We start from the raw sequence: 20673 nt of genomic DNA, 5'->3' as shown, positions 1-20673 counted from the left end.
GAGCTCTGGGCTCTTTAACTTTTTTGGTTGTTGTTGTAAAGACAGGCTTCCAGACTTGAAATTCCTTTTCCATTCTTCTCTGCTGAATTCTGTCTTCCCTAACCCACCAAAACTGATCTAGCTTCCATGACTGACAATACTTGGGATGCTGCATAGCCTTACGCACTTGACATCCCATCCAGACACACTGCACCCTGCACTAATGAACACTCTGATTTGTGTAGTTTTCTTGGCATATGTCCTACCACACCTAATAGATACTGCAAACCATGTTCCTGGGAGAGGATATAAAAAGACCTCATCATAACCTTTGTATCAGTTTGGTATTCTGAGTTTGGCTACTTTTACATTCAGCCCTTCTGTGCCCAACCATTTTTGCCCATTCTCTTTGTGCTATCTTCTCCACTAGAAGGGACAAACAATTTTGAAAATAGGGATCATGTCTTATTCACCCCTATGTCCCCAATGACTAGCACACAGTAAGTACTCAAATGTTCGACAAATTGGCAACGAAGGTGTTGTGTTTCATTTACACGATGAATGTTTGCTTGTAAATATTAACATACTTTATTTGTAAATATTAGCAAACATTTTGTTTGTAAATATTAACTCCTCCACAACAATATTTTAATATTCACTCAATGAGGCTGGGCGCGGTGGCTCACGCTTGTAATCCCAGAACTTTGGGAGGCCAAGGCAGGCGGACCACCTGAGGTTCGAGTTCAAGACCAGACTGGCTAACATGGAGAAACCCCGCCTCCACTAAAAATACAAAAATTAGCTGGGCATGGTGGCGGGCACCTGTAATCCCAGCTACTTAGGAGACTGAGGCAGGAGAATCACTTGAACCTGGGAGGTGGAGGTTGCAGTGAGTCGAGATCGAGCCACTGCACTCCAGCCTGGGTGACAGAGCGAAACTCTGTCTTAAAAAAAAAAAAAAATTCACTTAATGAATTCCTTGGGAACTCATTAAATGCAAAAAACTATAAAAAGGTCACAACTCTAGCCTCAAGATACTTACAGTTTAGTAAGATAAGACATGTACATGAAGTGTAAAGTACTGACGATATTTATGACAAAAGATAAAAGAAAGTCAAAGAATGAGGTGGAAAAAGAAGAGGCAACATAGATGAAAGGCATTTAAGTGGCTCTTAAAAGACAAGAACTGAAGAAGTTGAGATAAAAGGAGGCCACTGGAAGGTAGGCAGAAAGCATTCTAGGCAAAGGAAAGAACATGAACAAGTATGGAGGCAAGATAGCAAAAGGAGAAAAGCAAGTCCAGACTACCTGTAATATGGCATGCAAAGAAAGGCAGAAAGAACTAGAAGAGTAGCTGGTGAAAACATGATTAGAGGAGCATGTCAGAGTTTTCCCAGCTTCCTTAACCTGTAATGAGAGAACAGCTGTGTCTTTTTGACATCCTTTTCCATAAATCAGTAAGAGAATAAGACTACGAAAGGAATGGATGCATTTCCCATCTTACCTGAGGTAATGCAAGTCTGAGATCTCTTTCATACAAAGCCAGCAGAATTCACAGCCACACACTGCACAGGTCATGTGATTACAGCTTCCATCATTCATCTTGATAATGTACGCACTGCATCGTGGGCATGGCTTGATGTCATCTGCTATGAGTGGGGGAGGAAGAATGGGTAGAAAAAACACCCCTAGTTAAATCCAGTTTGATTTAATTATTCCTAGGAGTATATATAAGAAATGAGGCAGCAGTCAAGAACTCTTCACTGAACACTCCAAATTGTACAACCTGCTTTACTGGAAGGTTGGCTATGTCTAGACCTCAGGAATTTTCATAAAATGAATCCTGTCTCTTACTGAGCTGCCTATCCCAGCAACTGGCATCTTACACAGCACTTGAACCACACTCTAGCAAGGAGACTTCCTTAGGGAGAAAGATGTTTCCAAGAAAAGTGAAATTTCTACCAGTCGATAGGCTGGCAGATTTAAAAGAAGAATCCTACAGAAAGAATAGCCTGCAGCCTGGAATTAGATTTACATTTTTAAAAACTTTAGTTTGGGAAATTTATTTTTCAGGTTCAACATGTATCATTGTGATTTGCTGTTAACATAGCCCACAATCCCTTCCCATGATACTTTCAAATTCAAAACCTAAAAACAACTGGGTATGCTATGTAGCATATATTTAGTAATTTTCAGAGCAAGCTATGAACTGTCCTAATAAAATGACAATTTAGGAAATTATGCTGTGCCAGGAAAAAGTGAATGGCAAAATCTTTCCTACTAGCCTCTCCCAAATGACATCAGTAAAATAAAAGTACAAAGCAATAAATCCACTGACATTTTAAAATAGGTTTCCTCTGACTCGTCAAGGTTGGAGCTGAATGTGTGACATTCCTCCTTTTAAGGTTAATCATTAATCTATACTAATAGATAGTTTCCCTTTTCTTCAATCTGTACTCTACTTCCAAAGGCAGTGAGGCACTTAAGTCAGCTTGAAGGCAAACAGCATAGGTTTAATACTAATTAAATGTCTTTCTGTTCACAATGAAAGTTTTGAAAAAGCCCCTAGCAAAACAAACTGAACTAATTGCTCTCCAATCTGAATCATATTACTAAAAAAGTAGGAACTACATAATTCGATTTTGTTGCATTTCAATTTTATATAGGTTGGATAACCTATGATAGTCAGAGAGGGAAGTGCTATCTTTATTATAATATTGAAAGTATTACCAAATGATATTTTCTGCTCTCTGATCCTTTGGAGTACTTGGGTTATACAATAAGATAATTTCTTTCAGCTTTGGGCTCACATCATGAAATACCAAATAAAGAGACAATGAGATAATGCCAACTTATACCTGGTCCAGATTCTTGCCCATAACTGAGACCTGAAGTGTGTTTGGTCCGAACTCGTAAAGTCTGGGCCCTCTGTTGACGGGCCATATCGCATGTCTGATTTGGATGCCATATCTGCTTGCAGTGGTAGCAGAACTCAGTCTGGCAACCTTCCCTCTCACAAGTTAGCTTCGGGCAGCTGGCACAGCCATAGGCAATAACAGCATAACTAGGTAAGGAAACAGTAAGAGATACCAGTAAGGTAAGAATGATCTAACCAAAAGAGACATTATTCATCAGAGTTAACAATGTTTGGCACTACCCCACTATCACATATGATACAGAGAAAAGAATACACACACACACACACATATACACACACAAGCACATTTGACCAACTGTAAACATATCCCATGTGAGAAAGTAAACTTTTTTTTTTTTTTTTTTTTTGAGACAGAGTCTTGCTCTGTCACCCAGGCTGGAGTGTGGAGTGCAGGGGTGTAATCTCGGCTTACTACAACCTCCACCTCCCAGGTTCAAGCAATTCTCCTGCCACAGACTCCCTAGTAGCTGGGATTACAGGTGCAAGCCACCATGCCCCGCTAATTTTTTTTGTATTTTTAGTAGAGATGGGGTTTTGCCATGTTGGCCAGGCTGGTCTCGAACTCCTGACCTCAGGTGATCCACCCACCTCGGCCTCCCAAAGTGCTGGGATTACAGGCGTGAGCCACCACGCCTGGCTATAAATTTCTTGAGATTCCAAAAACATAAATCATTTATTTCCTTTAAAAAGTGGAGGTGGAATATTTTATTTATCCTGGATTTCTAGCATTTATTCAATCATAGCTGAAGCTGCTTTAGGAGTAGTTTGTCATAGTAAGTTTCATAAATAACAGGGTACAAAACTATTTCCTTTTGATAGTTTGCTATATTTAGAGAGATTAGTATTTGTTTATATGAAGGAAGAGAACATTAGTGAAATAAAGAGCTATGGCAAAAACTAAAGTTTATTTTTTAATTCTTTTTTTTTTTTTTTTTTTTTTGAGATGGGGTCTCGCTCTGTCACCCAGGGTGGAATGCAGTGGCTCACTCCAACCTCCACATCCCAGGCTCAAGCAATCCTCTTGCCTCAGTCTCCAGAGTAGCTGGGACTACAGGTGCACACCACCACACTTGGCTAATTTTTGTAATTTGCATAGAGATGGGGTTTCGCCCTGTTGCCCAGGCTGGTTGCAAACTTTGGGCTCAATCAATCAGCCTGCCTCAGCCTCCCAAAGTGCTGGAATTACAGGCATGAGCCACCATGATACCTTTTCTTTTTCTTTCTTTCTTTTTTTTTTTTTTTTTGAGATGGAGTCTTGCTCTGTCGCCAGGCTGGAGTGCAGTGGCGTGACTCGGCTCACTGCAACCTCTGCCTCCCGGGTTCAAGCGATTCTCCTGCCTCAGCCTCCTTAGTAGCTGGGACTACAGGCATGCACCACCACGTGCAGCTAATTTTTGTATTTTTGTAGAGACAGGTTTTCACCATGTTGGCCAGGATGGTCTTGATCTCTTGACCTTGTGATCCGCCCTCCTCGGCCTCCCAAAGTGCTGGGATTACAGGCATGAGCCACCGCACCCAGCCTTTTTCATTTTTTTTTCTTCAAGTAAAAATTGTTTTATTGTCATTAACATATTTAATATAAAAAGAAACGCAGCAAACGGCTCAGTGTTGTATTTTTTAAAAAATCCAGGTTTGTGCAGGTTACTCTATTTACATCTGGGAGCAGAGCTGTCCCCACATCAGGCACAGCAGCTGCACTTCTCTGACACCCCTTTGCAGATGCAACCCCGGGCACACTTGGCACAGCCCACGGGGCAGCAGGAGCAGCAGCTCTTCTTGCAGGAGGTGCATTTGCACTCTCTGCACTTGCAAGAGCCGGCGCACATGCAGGAGCCACCAGTGGCACAGGAGCAGTTGGGGTCCATTTTGAGCAAACGAGATGCTGGAGCTCCCACTGGTGAGGCCAAAAAGCAGTCAGGCAGTCGGAAAGCGCGCTGCCTTTTTCATTCTTAAGTTCCACAGTGAAGCTGGTCTGACATAGTCACAGAGACAATAACCCTAAAGACTTACGATCAGCATCCCTCTTGAAAGCTCATCTCATCTTTCCACACTTTTTCAATTCAAATCTATGCCTTGAAATGTCTTGATAGGCTCCAGAATCCAAGAATACCATGCCTCTATCTTATACATTAATACAGCATTAAGGCCATACCTCCCTTTCTCTCTTCTGACACATATTCTTTTTTTTTTTTGAGACAGTCTCACTGTGTCGCCCAGGATGGAGCGCGGTGGCGTGATCTCGGCTTACTGCAATCTTCTCCCAAGTTCAAGTGATTCTCCTGCCTCAGCCTCCCGAGTAGCTGGGATTACAGGCGCCCGCCACCACGCCCAGCTTTTTTTTTTTTTTTTTTTAGTAGAGACGGGGCTTCACCATATTGGCAAGGCTGGTCTTGAACTCCTGACCTCTGGTGATTTGCCTGTCTTGGCTTCTCAAAGTGTTGCGATTACAGGTGTGAGCCACTGCGCTCAGCCGTGACACATATTCTTCATGTAAAGATTCAGAATTTATCAGCACTAATGTCGACCATTTCTTGTAGTTCATGTTCATTTACCAAGAATTAGTCTCACACAAACAATCCAATATATTTATATAACTATTAGCCTTTCTGATTAATTCCAAATATGTCAATTAAATGCTCAGATTACTCTAAAAAGAAATATAATACTTGCATAAAATAAAATTTTAGCCAGGTGAGATGGCTCATGCCTGTAATCTCAGCACTTTGGGAGGCTGAGGCAGGAAGATCGCTTGAGGCCAGCATTTTTAGTCCAGCCTGGGCAACACAGCAAGACCTTTTATCTTTAAAAAAAAAAAAAAAAAAAAAAAAAGGCCAGGCGTGGTGGCTCACACCTGTAATCTCAGCACTTTGGGAGACTAAGGCGGGCGAGTCACACAGGTCAGGAGTTCGAGACCAGCCTGGCCAACATGGTGAAACGCTGTCTCTACTAAAAATACAAAAAATTAGCTGGGCATGGTGGCGGGCGCCTGTAATCCCAGCTACTCAGGAGGCTGAGGCAGGAGAATTGCTTGAACCCAGGAGGTGGAGGTTGCAGTCAGCAGAGATTGCGCCACCATGGGTGTCACTCCAGTCTAGGTGGCAGTGCGAGACTCCATCTCAAAAAAAAAAAGGAAAAATCAGCCAGTCATGGTGACAAAGGCCTGCAGTCACAGCTACTTGGGAGGCTGAGGTGGGAGGACTGCTTGAGGCTGGGAGGTTAAGGCTCCAGTGAGCCACGTTTGCGCCACTGCACTCCAGCCTGGGTGACAGTGAGATTCTGCCTGAAAAAATAATAAATACATAAATAAATGGAAAGTCATTAAAGTTCATCACACAATTTTTTTTTTGGAGACAAGGTCTCACTCTGTCACCCAGCTTCTGGACAGTAGTGTGATGATAGCTCACTGCAACCTGAAACTCCTGGGCTCAAGTGATCCCACCTCAGGCCCCCAAGTAGCAGTGCATACCACCATGCCCAGCTAACTTTTTTTTTTTGTAGAGACAGGGTTGGTCTTGCTATGTTGCCCAGGCTGGTCTGGAACTCCTGTCTTCAAGCAACCCTCCCGCCTTAGCCTCCCAGAGCATTGGAATTACAGGCGTGAGCCACCATGCTTGGTCTATCATACACATTTTTAAAAACATCAGTAATTGTAGGTTTCCGTGTTGCCATCTGCACTCTGTCCTCTATTCCAATACTCTCTTGCAATATTCAAAGACCTCAAATAACTTGTGCAAAAAGCTAATAACATTTTCTGGGATTTATTCTACAGTTTGCTTGTTTATTTGAATGTACGTAAGATGTTAATCATAGCAACTCAAGTTCTCACGTTTATCACAGATTCTGCAAATTGACTTGAGAATGACGCTGAAAATATAAATGACAATGTATCCCCTATGTTATATAATACAGGCTGTATTAAAACTCTTCTCAGAAAGAACAGTGAGAATAGGTCAACCTATGAATGCAAATGATTCATATCCTGTAGGAGTTCTGAGCAAATTTACCCCACCTAGCTGCAAAATAACTACTAAAGATAAACAACGTGTCTCCTCAAGACAGTGACTAGCTTGTTATTTTACATTAAATGGGAAAGTTACTGGATGACCTCAGAAAAGCATTAAGTCAACTTCTAAAGATACAAATTAAGTGGACAGCTAGTAGGGAACCTTGAACACGTCATCATCTATTCCTACCTCACATGGCAGAAGTAAATGTTTATTAACATTCCCCCAGCCCCCACTTCTTTTTTTTTTTTTTTTTTTTTAGATGGAGTTTCGCTCTTGTTGCCCAGGCTGGAGTGCAATGGCGTGATCTCGGCTTACTGCAACCTCTGCCTCCTGGGTTCAAGCGATTCTCCTGCCTCAGCCTCCCAAGTAGCTGGGCTTACAGGCGACCGCCACCATGCCCAGCTACATTTTTTGTATTTTTAGTAGAGACAGCGTTTCACCATGTTGGCCAGGCTGGTCTTGAACTCCTGGCCTTCAAGTGATCTGCCTGCCTCAGCCTCCCAAAATGCTGGGATTACAAGTGTGAGCCACTGTGCCCAGCCCACTTCTTTTTTTTGTTTTTCTTGAAAAAGAACAACATTGGATAGGATTGACAATGTCAATTTTGAGTGTGTAATTTGGTGCCACGGAAGTAAAATAACCCCAAATACTCATGAATCCACAGCAATCTATTACTATGACACCGAATTACTCAGGGCACAAGATTTGGCATTCCTGTTTTTGGGTACCTGGTCTGAGCTCTTGCCTCTGACTCATGCTACATGACACGGAGCTATTACAAAATCTCCAAACCGGACTGGTGCGGTCGCTCACGCCTGTAATCCCAGCACTTTGGGAGGCCGAGGCAGGTGGATCACCTGAGGTCAGGAGCTCAAGACCAGCCTGGCCAACATGGCAAAACCCCGTCTCAACTAAAAATACAAAAATTAGCCAGGCATGGTGGCACATGCCTATAATCCAGCTACTCAGGAGGCTGAGGCAGGAGAATTGCTTGAAACTGGGAAGCGGAGGTTGCAGTGAGCCAAGATCACACCATTGCACTCCAGCCTGGGCAACAAAAGAGAAATTCCACCTCAAAAAACAAAACAAACAAACAAAAAAACTCCAAACCTTAGCTTCTATTCCACCAAATGGAGGTATAGGTACTTGTCGCATTCAAACGTAGCTAAACACGTTCTAAAACTGTATGTGAGACCTTGTCCTCAAAGATGTATGGCGTAAAAACATCGCACACTCTGTCCTACTTCCTGGCCTTTACATACTCTATTCCTTCTACCCAGAAATGTCTTGTCCTTACTTCTTGCCCTGACAAGTACCCATTTAAGAACCAACTCCAGTGTCATTTTCTCTGTAAAATATACTTAACTTCTCTAGGCAGCTGGTTGCCTACTTCATGGGTGTGCACAATTATTTTGTAACACTTATCACATTATATTGTAACTATCTGTTTATATGCTTGCCTCCCAAACCACACAGGACTTAAGGAGACATATCATCCACTTTTTAATCTCAGTCTAGTATACTGGTTCGTGCTCAAAATACCTGTGTTGCATGAATGACAGAGACCCTCTCTTGTTTTGGTTGTTTGACTTTCCTCAGGGCATTCTAGGTCTTCTCCTAGGCCATCACTCTGCTCTAAAGCAATCTTTTCAACGTATCCATGTATCTATTGGCTTATTATATGCCAGGAACTATAACCTAACCCTAAAATTTCATATAAACCCACTTTAGTGGTAAACCCCTAAGTTCTGAATAGGGTAATCTTCTTCCCGAATAGTTGAAAAAAAAACCTTGCCTGGGCGTGGTGGATCACACCTGTAATCCCAGCACTTTGGGAGGCCAAGGGGTGGGTGGATTGCTTGAGCTCAGGAGTTCGAGACCAGTCTGGGCAACATGGCAAAACCCCATCTCCACAAAAAAAAAAAATACAAAAATTAGCTAGGCTTGGTGGTGCATGCCTGTAGTCCCAGCTACTCAGGAGGCTGAGGTGGGAGGATGGCTACAGCCCGGGAGGTGGAGGTTGCAGTGAGCGAAGATCGTGCTACTGCACTCCAGCCTGGGAGATAGAGCTAAACTCTGTCTCAAAAAAAAAAAAAAAAAAAAAGAGAAAAAGAAAAGAAAAGAAAATACCTCATTCTTGAGACCCAATCTGCCCTGTCCACCTTGTTCCTTCTCTTCCATGTCCCATGCTGGTGCATCTTTCCTACTCTGCTCTTTTAGCTTAACCAACCAGTCAGGCTTGCTAATTAGAAGCTAAAAGAAAGGTGTAGAAAATTACATGCTGTGAAGAATACAGACACAGCTGGGTGCAGTGGCTCATGTTCATAACCCCAGAATTTTGTCAGGCAAAGGCAGGAGGATCACTTGAACTCAAGAGTTCAAGACCAGCCAGGGCAACATGGTGAAATCCCATCTCTACGAAAGACACAAAAATTAGGCCGGGCACGGTGGCTCACACCTGTAATCCCAGCACTTCGGGAGGCCGAGGTGGGTGGATCACCTGAGGTCAGGAGTTCGAGACCAGCCTGGCCAACGTGACGAAACCCCATCTCTACTAAAAATACAAAAAAATTAGCTGGGCATGGTGGCGTGCACTTGTAGTCCCAGCTACTCCCAGCTACTCGGGAGGCTGAGGCAGGAGAATCGCTTGAATCCAGGAGGCAGAGATTGCTGTGAGCCGAGATTGCACCATTGCACTCCAGCCTGGGTGACAGAGTGAGACTCTCTCTTCAAATAACAACAACAAAAACTAGCCGAGTGTGGTGGGGTGCAGTGGCGTGTGGTGGCACATGCCTGCAGTCCCAGCTACTTAGGAAGCTGAGGTGGGAGGATCACCTGAGCCTGGGAGGTTGAGGTTCTAGTGAGCTGAAATTGCACCACCGCACTCCAGCACGGGCAACAGAGTTACAGAGTTAAACCCTATCTCAAAAAAATAAAAAATAATAAAAAAGAGACTACAGACCACTCCCCCCAGCCCCCGCTGCTTACATTCATACAACTTTTACTCATTTTATTAATTTCCTAAATCTTCAGAAACATCGTAAAGTGACAAGCTAGACCACAGCATTACTTAGCTTCAGCCCTGGAAAGAAAGATTTCCATTAGTATAAATTTGATTATGCTCCAATAGACTTTGGTGGCTAAAGAAATGTGTTCCTATATTATGTCTGTACTTTCCATCCCCAAGTCATGTAACATAACTAGGTTACCCATTTACAAACAGACCCCTAGTAGGCATCAGGGTGGTAGACATGTGCCAAGTTGTCACAATGAACTGTACCCTTAACATCTTCATTTTTCCTGCCCTATTTAAGACTCATCTCTAGGCTAGACAACTCCAACAGCCTCCTTATCTGGTCTCCCTACTCCCCACTCCATCCAAATTCCATTCTAGAAGGTTACTCTTTTGCTTAAAATCCTTCAAAGAAAAAGAAAAAAGAAAAAAAGTGCTTCAACCCAAAACTTATTTCCATGGCTTACACAGGCCTATCGACCTGAATCCAGTCCACGTTTTCAGGTTGATCTCTAGTCACTTCCCAGGTATGGGGTCTCGCTATTATCCAGCCTGGTCTCGAACTCCTGGGCTCAACTAATCCTCCCACTTCAGCCTCCTAAGTAGCTGGGACCACAGGTGCAAACCACCATGACTGCTCCTCTGTGAAGTCTTTCTTGAAACCGTCATGCAAAATCTATTGTTCTTTCATCTATCTAAGAGCACCCGTATTTTCTTTAGTATTTATCACACGACATTTGTATAATTTTCTATCTATCTATGTATCAATTATCTGTCTCCTCTACCAGGTGAAACTTCCTATCAAGAAAACCATGTCTAAGTTCTTTCTGTAATACCCAGTACTCACCCAGGGTTCAACATTGTATCATTCCGAAAGTATCCGTTGAAGGCAGGTGTGGTGGCTCACACCTGTAATCCCAGCACTTTGGGAGGTCGAGGCAGGTGGATCATTTGAAGTCAGGAATTCAAGACCAGCCTGGCCAACATGGTGAAACCCTGTCTCTACTAAAAATACAAAAATTAGCTGGGCATTGTGGCACGTGCCTATAATCCCAGATACTTGGGAGGCTGAGGCAGAAGAATCGCTTGAACCCGAGAGGCAGAGGTTGCAGTGAGCTGAGATGGCACAACTGCACTCCAGCCTGGGCGACAAAGCAAGACTCCATCTCAAAAAAAAGTTGTCTGTTGAATTGAATGATCACCTGTCTATCCTATTCTTGCTTATCTCTTTTATCTCTATTCTTCCTCTGAGAACTATGCTGCTCATATTTCTTATCTTTCTCATCAAAATTCATCTATGTACCATACTCTTCTAGAACCTAATTGAAAGACTTTGTACACAGAGTTGTAGAAATGGTTGGAATATAGATATCCTAGTCTAGAGGCAAGAGCTCTCAATCTATTCAGACCATAAGGTTTATGGTTAAATAAGGACACTAACCAAAAGCAGGCCAGCATGGTAACTATTAAAGGAGTTTAGGGCAAGTTTGAGTTAAGCCTTAAAGATGCTACAGAAAAAACAAAAACCTGTTTCCTGGTGATCTAAATTGGGGAAATTATATTATATTGAAGATTTATACTACATATTAGCATATTAGCATGTTTAAAGATTTAAGAAACTCATAAACTTGTTTTATTTTGTTTAACCCAGTATTTTCCAAGCTTATTTCCTCACAAAACATTTTTCTTTCAAGTAATGCCTATAACATACCTTAGGAAATAGTGATGTGGGTGAAAAATAGAAAATAAAATCAAAAGATGGTTGGAGATGGCCAGGCGTGGTGGCTCACGCCTGTAATCCCAGCACTTTGGGAGGCTGAGGCAGGCGGATCACGAGGTCAGGAGATCGAGACCATCCTGGCTAACACGGTAAAACCCCGTCTCTGCTAAAAATACAAAAAATTAGCCAGGCGTGGTTGCAGGCACCTGTAGTCCCAGCTACTCAGGAGGCTGAGGCAGGAGAATGGCATGAACCCTAGAGGCGGAGCTTGCAGTGAGATTGCACCACTGCACTCCAGCCTGCCTGGGTGACAGAGAGAGACTCCATCTTAAAAAAAAAAAAAAAAAAAAGATGGTTGGAGACTGTAAAGGAGCTTAAATGATAAGGATAGCTCAAATAAGTTCTCAAAGACATAATGAGAAGTCATCTTCTAGGTTAGGTAGTCAATGAATGGTCTTAAGCAGGGGAGTGATACAGATGTTCTCCTTTAGTACAAGTACTTTGGCAAATCTGAGACAGATGTATTGGGATGGAGGATGGTGTACTCGCACAAGAGGAGGGGGTGGTGTGGAGTTGGGGAATGCAGTGAAAAGCTGTGGAACAGGAGGTATGGAGCCAAATCAAGAGAAGACGTTCAGGGAGGCTTCAGAAAGCAAAAATCCTCCTTCACTGACTGAAATTTGTCTTGCTCAAAGAGCTTGCTTGCTCTTCCCTCATAAATGTGCTGGGGATGAACAAAAGCTTCCTGTTTATGGGACGGTCCAGTCTAGTTGTCTGGGAAGGCCAATAGCTGATACTATTTCCTGGGATCAGGTGGGAGGAAGGATTCTGCAGACGACAGAGGCAGCAATGAAAGGCTGGAGTGGTGCACCTGCACAAAGAATTTAGGTCAAGACAGCCTTATCCCTTCTTATTCATCTGTACAGAAGATCTGCCCCTGTACACCAGGAAATTTTCTGTTGCCTACTTTGCTCACCCGTCAGTCTCCTAGGGATTCTGAAAGGGTTTTAAGATTAGCAACAGGACACTTGAGAGGAAAACATTACAGTTACATGATTTCGGGGTTTCTGAAAAGACATACTTGGGCAGAGACTCAAAAGCGTAAAAGATCAACTGTACCAATTATTAGCAATGAAACACTAGGCCCCATATTTAAACTTCTCTGAACTGGTTTCTCCTTTATAAAATGCATGTCAATATCCACCTGGATGAGACTAAAATGAAATTATGTCTGAATGAGATTATAGTCTGAAGACTATAAAGAACTATAAAAAATCAGTTATTTGTATTTTGAACTAATTTTATCTCATCTAACAGCTTGTTTTAAGATTATACTAGGCCATATTGTTCTTAGTATATTAAATAGCAATGTGAGGCCAGGCACAGTGGCTCACGCCTGTAACCCCAGCACTTTGGGAGGCTGAGGTGGGCAGATCACGAGGTCAGGAGATCGAGACCATCCTGGCTAACACCGTGAAACCCCGTCTCTACTAAAAATACAAAAAAAAAAAAAAAAAAAAAAACTACTAACCAGGTGTGGTGGTGGGTGCTTGTGGTCCCAGCTACTCGGGAGGCTGAGGCAGGAGAATGGTGTGAACCCGGGAGGCAGAGCTTGCAGTGAGCAGAGATGGTGCCACTGCACTCCAGCCTGGGTGACGGAGTGAGACTCCGTCTCAAAAAAAAAAAAAATTATAATGTGAATGTTTTCCCACTGAAATTGGTTCCCTTATTTATGAATAAAATAAAACCACATTTGAGTGTAAGAAAAGAAAGATCCAAAACGCTTTGTTTTATTCTGTAAACAAATCATGAATCTCTGAATGTATGGTGTTCTTGTTATTATGAGTAATTATAGTAAAACTAATGAGCAGAACCTGTAAGATTGCTCACATGCCCCCCTCACCCTACCAAATGCACATACAAACAAGGCAGAGGGGAGACCTGATCAATTTGGCTGGCAAGAACTTTATCTGTGGGCAGTAAAGATGGTCAGGTATGGGAATGGGAGACAACTGGGACTTGGACTTCTAGTGTTTATCCACGACCTCTACCAGCCCCAGGAGAATAGAACAATTTGTTTAAAAAATAAAACAAAGGAGCTAGGTGCAGTGGTTCGTGCCTATAATCCCAGTTACTCAGGAGGCTGAGGTGGGAGTACTGCTTTAGCCAAGGAGTTCGAGGTTGTAGTAAGGCATGATCATGCCACTGCACTCTAGCCTGGGCACAGAGTGAGACTCCGTCTCTAAAACAAAACAAAACAACACTGTTCAAAACAAAACAAAGGAACCATGATATCCAGTAAGAACACAGAAGCTATTTTTTTTCCTGGCATTAAAAAGAGGCAGCAATAAATAATCCCAGCACTTTGGGAGGCCAAGGCGGGAAAACAGCTTGAGCCCAGGAGTTCGAGACCAGCCTGGGCAACACAGGGAGACCCTGTCTCTACAAATAATAATAATAATAGTAATAATAATAATTAGCTGGGCTTAGTGGCATGCACCCGTGGTCCCAGCTACTTGAGATGCTGAGGCAGGAGGATCGCCTGAGCCCAGGAGGTTGAGGCTGCAGTGAGCCGTGATTGCACCACTGCTGCACTCCAGCTTGGGTGACAGAGCGAAACCCTGTCTCAAAAAAAAGAGATGCAAAGCCACTAGCCACATCCCAAGGGAGAACTCAGGCATCTATTTGGCAACTAACAGAATTTTAAAGTTACTCCCTATAACCACTTTCAACTGAAGATCTCAAAACACTGTGTAAACATTAATTAAACCTCTCAAGTCAGGAAAGAATTAGGCCTATTTCAGATAAGAAAAATAACGTAGGTAGGAGGCTGTTAACAACAGGAATCAGAAAGGAAGCTAGACTCTAGTATCTCTGGCTTTCTCCAGGTTGTCCTCAGGCTACACTTAATGAAATGCACCCAAGCAGCAGCATCCTCAATAATGTGGCTATGTTGACAAGCAAATGCTTTTTAAAACAGGGGCTGAGTGGAAGGAATATTGGCATTGGTTGGAATTAAGACCACTGTTCTAAGCCTGGCTCCACCACTTACTAGTTATATGACCCTGAACAAGTCATTCAATTTCCTTAAACTTTAGTTTCCTCATTTGTAAAACTGTATCAAACCTAAACCTATCTCACAAGGTTGTGAGTATCGAATTAAATTATATATGCCTGGCACACAGGTATTGAGAGGCCAGCTTTCTTCTTTCCCCAAACTCCACCTTAAGTCCGTAGATGATACATATAAAAAAAACATAGTTTATATATGACTATATATATATGATTATCATTCTTTTAACTAATTAAAAAAATAAAATCTGGAGGATACTAACATAATACTTGGCTAAAATAAGAAATGGCCTAATTTTTTAATAACTTCCAAATAGTTGAGAGTTGTCACCAAGCTTTAAAATTATTTTCTGTGCATTTTTATTGATGTGAGCAAAGACAGAAACTGACTTTAGAAAAATTAAAAATAAACAGGGACCTTTTCCAGAAGGATGATCTGCCACATTTCTTAGAACTCAAGGAAACATCTCAGAAAGGAGTTAATGTACTATTCCAAAATTAACTATGCAGTGTTTTGTTTTGTTTTTTCTTGAGACGGAATCTCGCTCTGTCACCTAGGCTGGAGTATAGTGGTCTGATCTCGGCTCACTGCAACCTCTGCCTCACGGGTTCAAGCGATTCTGCCTCAGTCTCCCGGGTAGCTGGGACTACAGGTGTGCACCACCATGCCCGGCTAATTTTTGTATTTTTAGTAGAGACAGGATACCACTATGTTGGCCAGGCTGGTCTCGAGCTCCTGACCTCAGGTGATCCGCCCGCCTTGGTCTCCCAGAATGCTAGGACTATAGGCGTAAGCCACCGAGCCTGGCCTGTGTTTTCTTAGTATTCATTTGGTTAAGAAAATAGATCAACAGTATCTGTAAAACTTTAATATAAATTAACCTCAGAAGGCCAGTAAGATCACCAGACATAAACAGACAGTTCCATGAACCTAAAAGGTCCTTCCTGATACTTATTAACTGAAAGTGAAAGTGAGCCACCATAAACACCATTCCTTTGACCACAGCACTTCAAAGTAATTTAGAAACCCCATCTCAGTGAGGTTAAATAACACACCCATTTCCAAACAAGTTTGGCAGAATTAAAAACAGAAGTTAACTCTTCTTACTCTCATAGACACTCTAAGACAGCTCCTTTTGAAAGGAGACAACCAGCAGCATCATGGAGATTTCAAAACAACTTTGATACATAGGCTACAATTAAAAGTCCTTAACTCCTTTGAAGCTAAAGATCACACAACTTTTTACTAGCATTACGTTTACACACTGCAAGGAGTCCCCAGCATCTTTTTGTCGCCAAAACATGACACACAAGAATAAAATTATCTGCCCAAGGTCACAGAGCAGGTAATGGCTGTCTGACTCCCAACTACTTAAATGAGCCCCTCTTCCTGCGTGCAACGCCTTCATGGGATATACTGACAGTAACAGTTAGACTTCTAAAGGCGGGGAGGGCGAGGAAGGTCTCCACTGAAAGCTTCAGATAGGAAAATCTGGCGTATCATGTCTCTGCAGATATTGCATATTTTAATTTACTGCCCTTTAAAATTCAGTCTACATGGTGCATTAAAAAGACTGTCATCAAGAACTCAAGATTAAAGGGGTTCAGAAACACAATTTCTCTTATCACACCAACCTCTGGGCATTCTTCTCAGTTGCCCCCATTGAGTCTCTGGACCAAGAACATGTCTGTCCATCCTTCACCCTACTACCCAAGGCAGCAAGGGAAGAACGACAGAGTGCCTCCCGATAGCGTGGCACGGAACACACAGTGCTCAGGGTACCCCAGAGCCTATTCCCCGGTCACCTCCATCCCAACTTTCAGCGGTGGTTGTCAGGGAGAACACGCCTTCTTCTGCAATGCTGCTAAGTCTGCCCCTAGCCAAGTGGACACACCCCTCCGACGCGCTGCCCCCTCAGAATATTCTCATTCCCTCCTTGGCCAAATATCCCCTCCCCGCTCTCATTAAGAGATACTCTCCACCTTGGCCGGGAGCGGTGGCTCACGCCTGTAATCCCAGCACTTTGGGAGGCCGAGGCAGGCGGATCACCTGAGGTCAGGAGTTCGAGACCAGCCTGGCCAACATGGTGAAACCCCCATCTCTACTAAAAATACAAAAATTAGCCGGGTGTGGTGGCGGGCGCCTGTAATCCCAGCTACTCGGGAGGCTGAGGCAGCAGAATCGCTTGAACCTGGGAGGAGGAGGTTGCAGTGAGCAGAGATCGCGCCATTGCACTCCAGCCTGGCTGTCTTCAAAAAAAAAAAAAAAGATACTGTCCTCACCCCCAGACAGAGGGCATTCCCCCAACAAAAAAACCTCTCCCAGTCTCCTAACTTGATGGACAGCTCCCTTCCCCTCACCGAAAGCTTAGCAGCCACCTCGAGCCCTGGGGCAGGGGGCGGGGTGTCGGGTGCGTTGACCCCACTAGTCTGGGCTTGCCTGATGTTACCACCCCGCCGAAGCTGCAACCTTACGGGTTTCCCTGCGTGGGACACCCACGCGGGGTCCCCGCTGCCCCCAGCCACGCCCCTCGGCCGCAGCCCGCCGCCACCCGCGCCACGCCCCCGCGCTCACCCGCAGTCCGGAGCCGGGCACCAGCGGCAGTCGGGGTCCGAGGCTAGGTAGCGGCGCAGCATGAACTCCTCGTACTTGTGCATAAGCGGCGGGTCGGCGAGCAGCAAGCGGATGTCGTGCGGGTTGAGTCGCTCGCTGCACTCGGGGCAGCTGATGGGCACCCTGCTCTCGCTTATCTCCAGGCGCAGGTAGTGGCGGAGGCAGTCCCGGCACGAGCGGTGCGGACAGCTGAGGAGGCGCGGGGCCCGCTCAGGCGGCAGCCGCACCAGGCACAGCGGACACTCCACCTCCTCCGCGCCCGGGCCGCCGCCCTCTACCGCCTCCTCATCGTCGAACCCGGGCTGCGCCGCCACCGCCGCGGCCTCCGCCTCGGCCTCGGCGGCCGGCTCGGCGGGCAGCGCCTCGGGCGGCGGGGCCTGGGCCGCGGCAGGGGCCGGGGCGGGCGGCGGCGGCGCAGCCGGGGGCGGCGGCTCGGCCTGCGGCTTGGCCCGGGCGCGGCGGCCGCGGGCCGAGGCAGAGAAGACGCTGTGCAAGGTGAGGCGCCGGCGCCGGCCGCCGCTGCGGCACTTGGGGTCGGGCGCGGCCGCATGTAGGGATGTGGAGCGCGGAGACTCGGAGTCCTTCTCGGAGCCCATGGCCCGCAGAGGCCGAGGGGCCAGGAACGCCCAGCGCCGCCACAGCTCCCGCCTCAGCGCCTCTCAGCCAGCGCCCGGCCGCCGCCGCCGCCCCCACTGCCTCAACCGCCCTCCCGAAGATAGAAACCGAGAGGCAACGACGAAGTGGTTATAAAGCCTCCGCCCCGCGCGCCGCTGCCCCGCGCAGGCGCTTCGCTCAAACACCTCACAACCCTCGCGCCCCAGTCTAGGGGTGCGCCGGGCAGGGCCGAGCGGGGTGGGGCCGGGCGAGCTGGGGCGGAGCTCCGCCTCCTGCCGGTCAGGTGGTTCCAGGGCCGCCATGTTGCGGAGACTGAGCGATCCTAGCCCACTGCTCTCCCTGGTCTCCGCCCCCAATTCCATCACCTTGACACCCAAGGTGGACTTTTTGGTTTGCCGTTACTCACGGGTTGATTGCCACTTCCAGTAAATGATGGTTCAGTTACATTATTTATAAAAAGCAGACGGGGGTTGATCAGATGGTGACTCCTAACTGGTTCACCTTCCAACATTTCTGTTTATTAAGCAGACAGCATAAATTAATAAAGAATATATTCATTCACTGAGCCTCTACAAAGTGCGAGGCATTAGTAAATAAAACAGACAAGGTCCCCTATTGCAAGGGATTTACAGAATAAAGTCCAAGTTTCTTAGTCTAGCATTCAGTGTTCTCTATATATTTAATAAACCCTATGTATATAATAATCTATTTCTAGGCTCACTTACCATTCTGTCTTCCTGGTATCTTGCTTACTTACCAAACTTGTGGAAGGAGACCCAGCGTTTTCTTGCCTGGCAATGCCTTTGCCTTTCTTTTTCTAGTTCCCCATTCCTCTGACTGGGGGAGGATCTGGACCCTTTGGCTTCCTAGTGGGAGGCAGGCAAACAGCTTCAACAACAGGAATGCATCAGGATTACATTCAATTGCAAATAACAAAAGAAAAAAATAGCTTAAGATTGAAATTTATCTTTTTTTTTTTTTTTCCTGAGACAGTTTTGCTCTGTCACCCAGGTTGGAGTGCAGTGGTGTGATCACAGCTCACTGCAGCCTCAACCTCCCAAGCTTAAGCGATCCTCCCACCCCAGCCTCCGGAGTAGCTGGGAGCACAGGTGCGCCACCAGGCCTGCCTATTATTTTTATTTTTTTCATGGAGATGAAATCTCCCTGTGTTGCTCAGGCTGGTCTCGAGCTCCTGGGCTCAAGCAATCCTCCTGCCTTGGCCTTTCAAAGTGCTAGGATTACAGTCATGAGCCACTGCACCCAGCCAGAAATTTCTCTTTTTCCATGAAATATAAGTCCAAAAGTAGGCAGTTCAGGGCTGTTCAGCCATCCTCAGTATTTGGCTTCCAGTGTTAAGGTCACCTCACTATGGTCCATATTCCAAACAGTGGGAAGGAAAAAGGGAAGAAAAATGCATCCTCTTCCTTTTAAGAAGACTGCCTTGGAGCTGGGCGCGGTGGCTCACGCCTGTAATCCCAGCACTTTGGGAGGCCGAGGCGGGCGGATCACGAGGTCAGGAGATCAAGACCATCCTGGCTAACACAATGAAATCCCGTGTCTACTAAAAATATAAAAAAATTAGCCGGGCGTGGTGGCGGGCGCCTGTAGTCCCAGCTACTTGGGAGGCTGAGGCAGGAGAATGGCGTGAACCCAGGAGGCGGAGGTTGCAGTGAGCCGAGACTGCGCCACTGCACTCCAGCCTGGGCGACAGAGCGAGACTCCGTCTCAAAAAAAAAAAAAAAAAAGGACTGCCTTGGAAGTCCCGCACATTTTTGCCAAAACATACTCACATAGCCATATTCAGCTGCAAGGGAGCCTGGGAAACATTCTCTTAACTGGGTACGATGTGCCCAGCTAACAATGAGTGCTCTGTTATTAATAAGGAATGGGAAGATGGGCCAGGAGCTGTGGGTCGCACCTGTAATTACAACACTTTCGGAGGCCTAGGCAGGTGAATCTCTTAAGCCCAGGAGTTTGAGACCAGCTTGAGCAACATGGCAAAACCCCATCTCTACAAAAAATACAAAAATTATCTGGGTGTGATGGAGTGTGCCTGTAGTCCCTGCTACTTGGGAGACTGAGGTGGGAGGAATGCTTGAGCCTGGGAGGTTGAAACTGCAGTGAGCCGTGATTATGCCACTGCACTCCAGCCTGGGTGACACAAAAAGACACCGTCTCAAAAGGTGGAAACCAGCTGTGATATTTTAAACCAGGCCTCCAGAACTTCAAACTTTTGACATAAAACAAGAAGGGGAGCCAACAAAGAAAACTGAAAAGCAGGGGCCAGTGACTTAAAAGAAAAACTAAGCAGGCATGATGTCACAGACACCAACATAGTATGTTCCCAGGAGGGAGTGGTCAGTTGTGACAAATGCTGCTGAGAAATCAAGAAAGATAAGAACAGAGATGTGACCGCTGGATTTGGCAACACCAAAGAGTCCTAAAGGAGGGGGAGAGTTTAATCCTCAAATAGGAAGGAGGTTTGATGCTGGATGGCTAAAACAACAATTAATGTCTATATTTATCTGGCAGAATAGGCTAGACTTGGCTATGGTAACAAACAAGCCAAATGTCTCAATGGCATAACACAACAATGGTATATCTTTTCCACTCATGCAAAGCTGGCTATGGGTTAAGGCACTCTCCAGGGTAGCTCTCAACTCTCCTGGGTAACTCAGAGATCCAGACTACTTCTGTCTTGGGCTCCACCATCTC

At 45.3% G+C, this 20673-nt stretch overlaps 2 protein-coding genes across 7 annotated transcripts in view; both read right to left on the bottom strand.

Annotated features, from left to right (window-relative positions):
- RNF19B (ring finger protein 19B) overlaps positions 1-18158 on the bottom strand; it is a 29005-nt gene extending 10847 nt beyond the window's left edge. The window contains exons 1-3 of one of the 6 annotated variants that reach the window (XM_063627958.1): positions 17305-18158; positions 2838-3043; positions 1484-1628 (exon numbers count right to left, since the gene is read on the bottom strand). In XM_063627958.1, coding sequence (XP_063484028.1) covers positions 1484-1628; positions 2838-3043; positions 17305-17939 — 986 coding nt within the window. In that variant the 5' untranslated portion in view covers positions 17940-18158. The remainder of the gene's footprint in view (positions 1-1483; positions 1629-2837; positions 3044-17304) is intronic. The other 5 variants (XM_055255531.2, XM_063627959.1, XM_063627957.1 and 2 more) reach the window with 5 other exon arrangements.
- LOC129469226 (metallothionein-1E) lies at positions 4129-5504 on the bottom strand. Its single transcript, XM_055255642.2, has one exon. It carries the CDS (start codon positions 4780-4782, stop codon positions 4597-4599), a length of 186 nt encoding a protein of 61 aa, XP_055111617.1. The 5' UTR covers positions 4783-5504; the 3' UTR covers positions 4129-4596.
- Positions 18159-20673: the final 2515 nt, after the last annotated feature.

The sequence above is a fragment of the Symphalangus syndactylus genome, chromosome 12 (genome assembly GCF_028878055.3).
Source record: "Symphalangus syndactylus isolate Jambi chromosome 12, NHGRI_mSymSyn1-v2.1_pri, whole genome shotgun sequence".
In the NCBI taxonomy this organism is placed as follows: domain Eukaryota; kingdom Metazoa; phylum Chordata; class Mammalia; order Primates; family Hylobatidae; genus Symphalangus; species Symphalangus syndactylus.
Note: the sequence above shows the minus strand (reverse complement) of the source record. Positions and strands in the feature narration are given on the sequence as shown.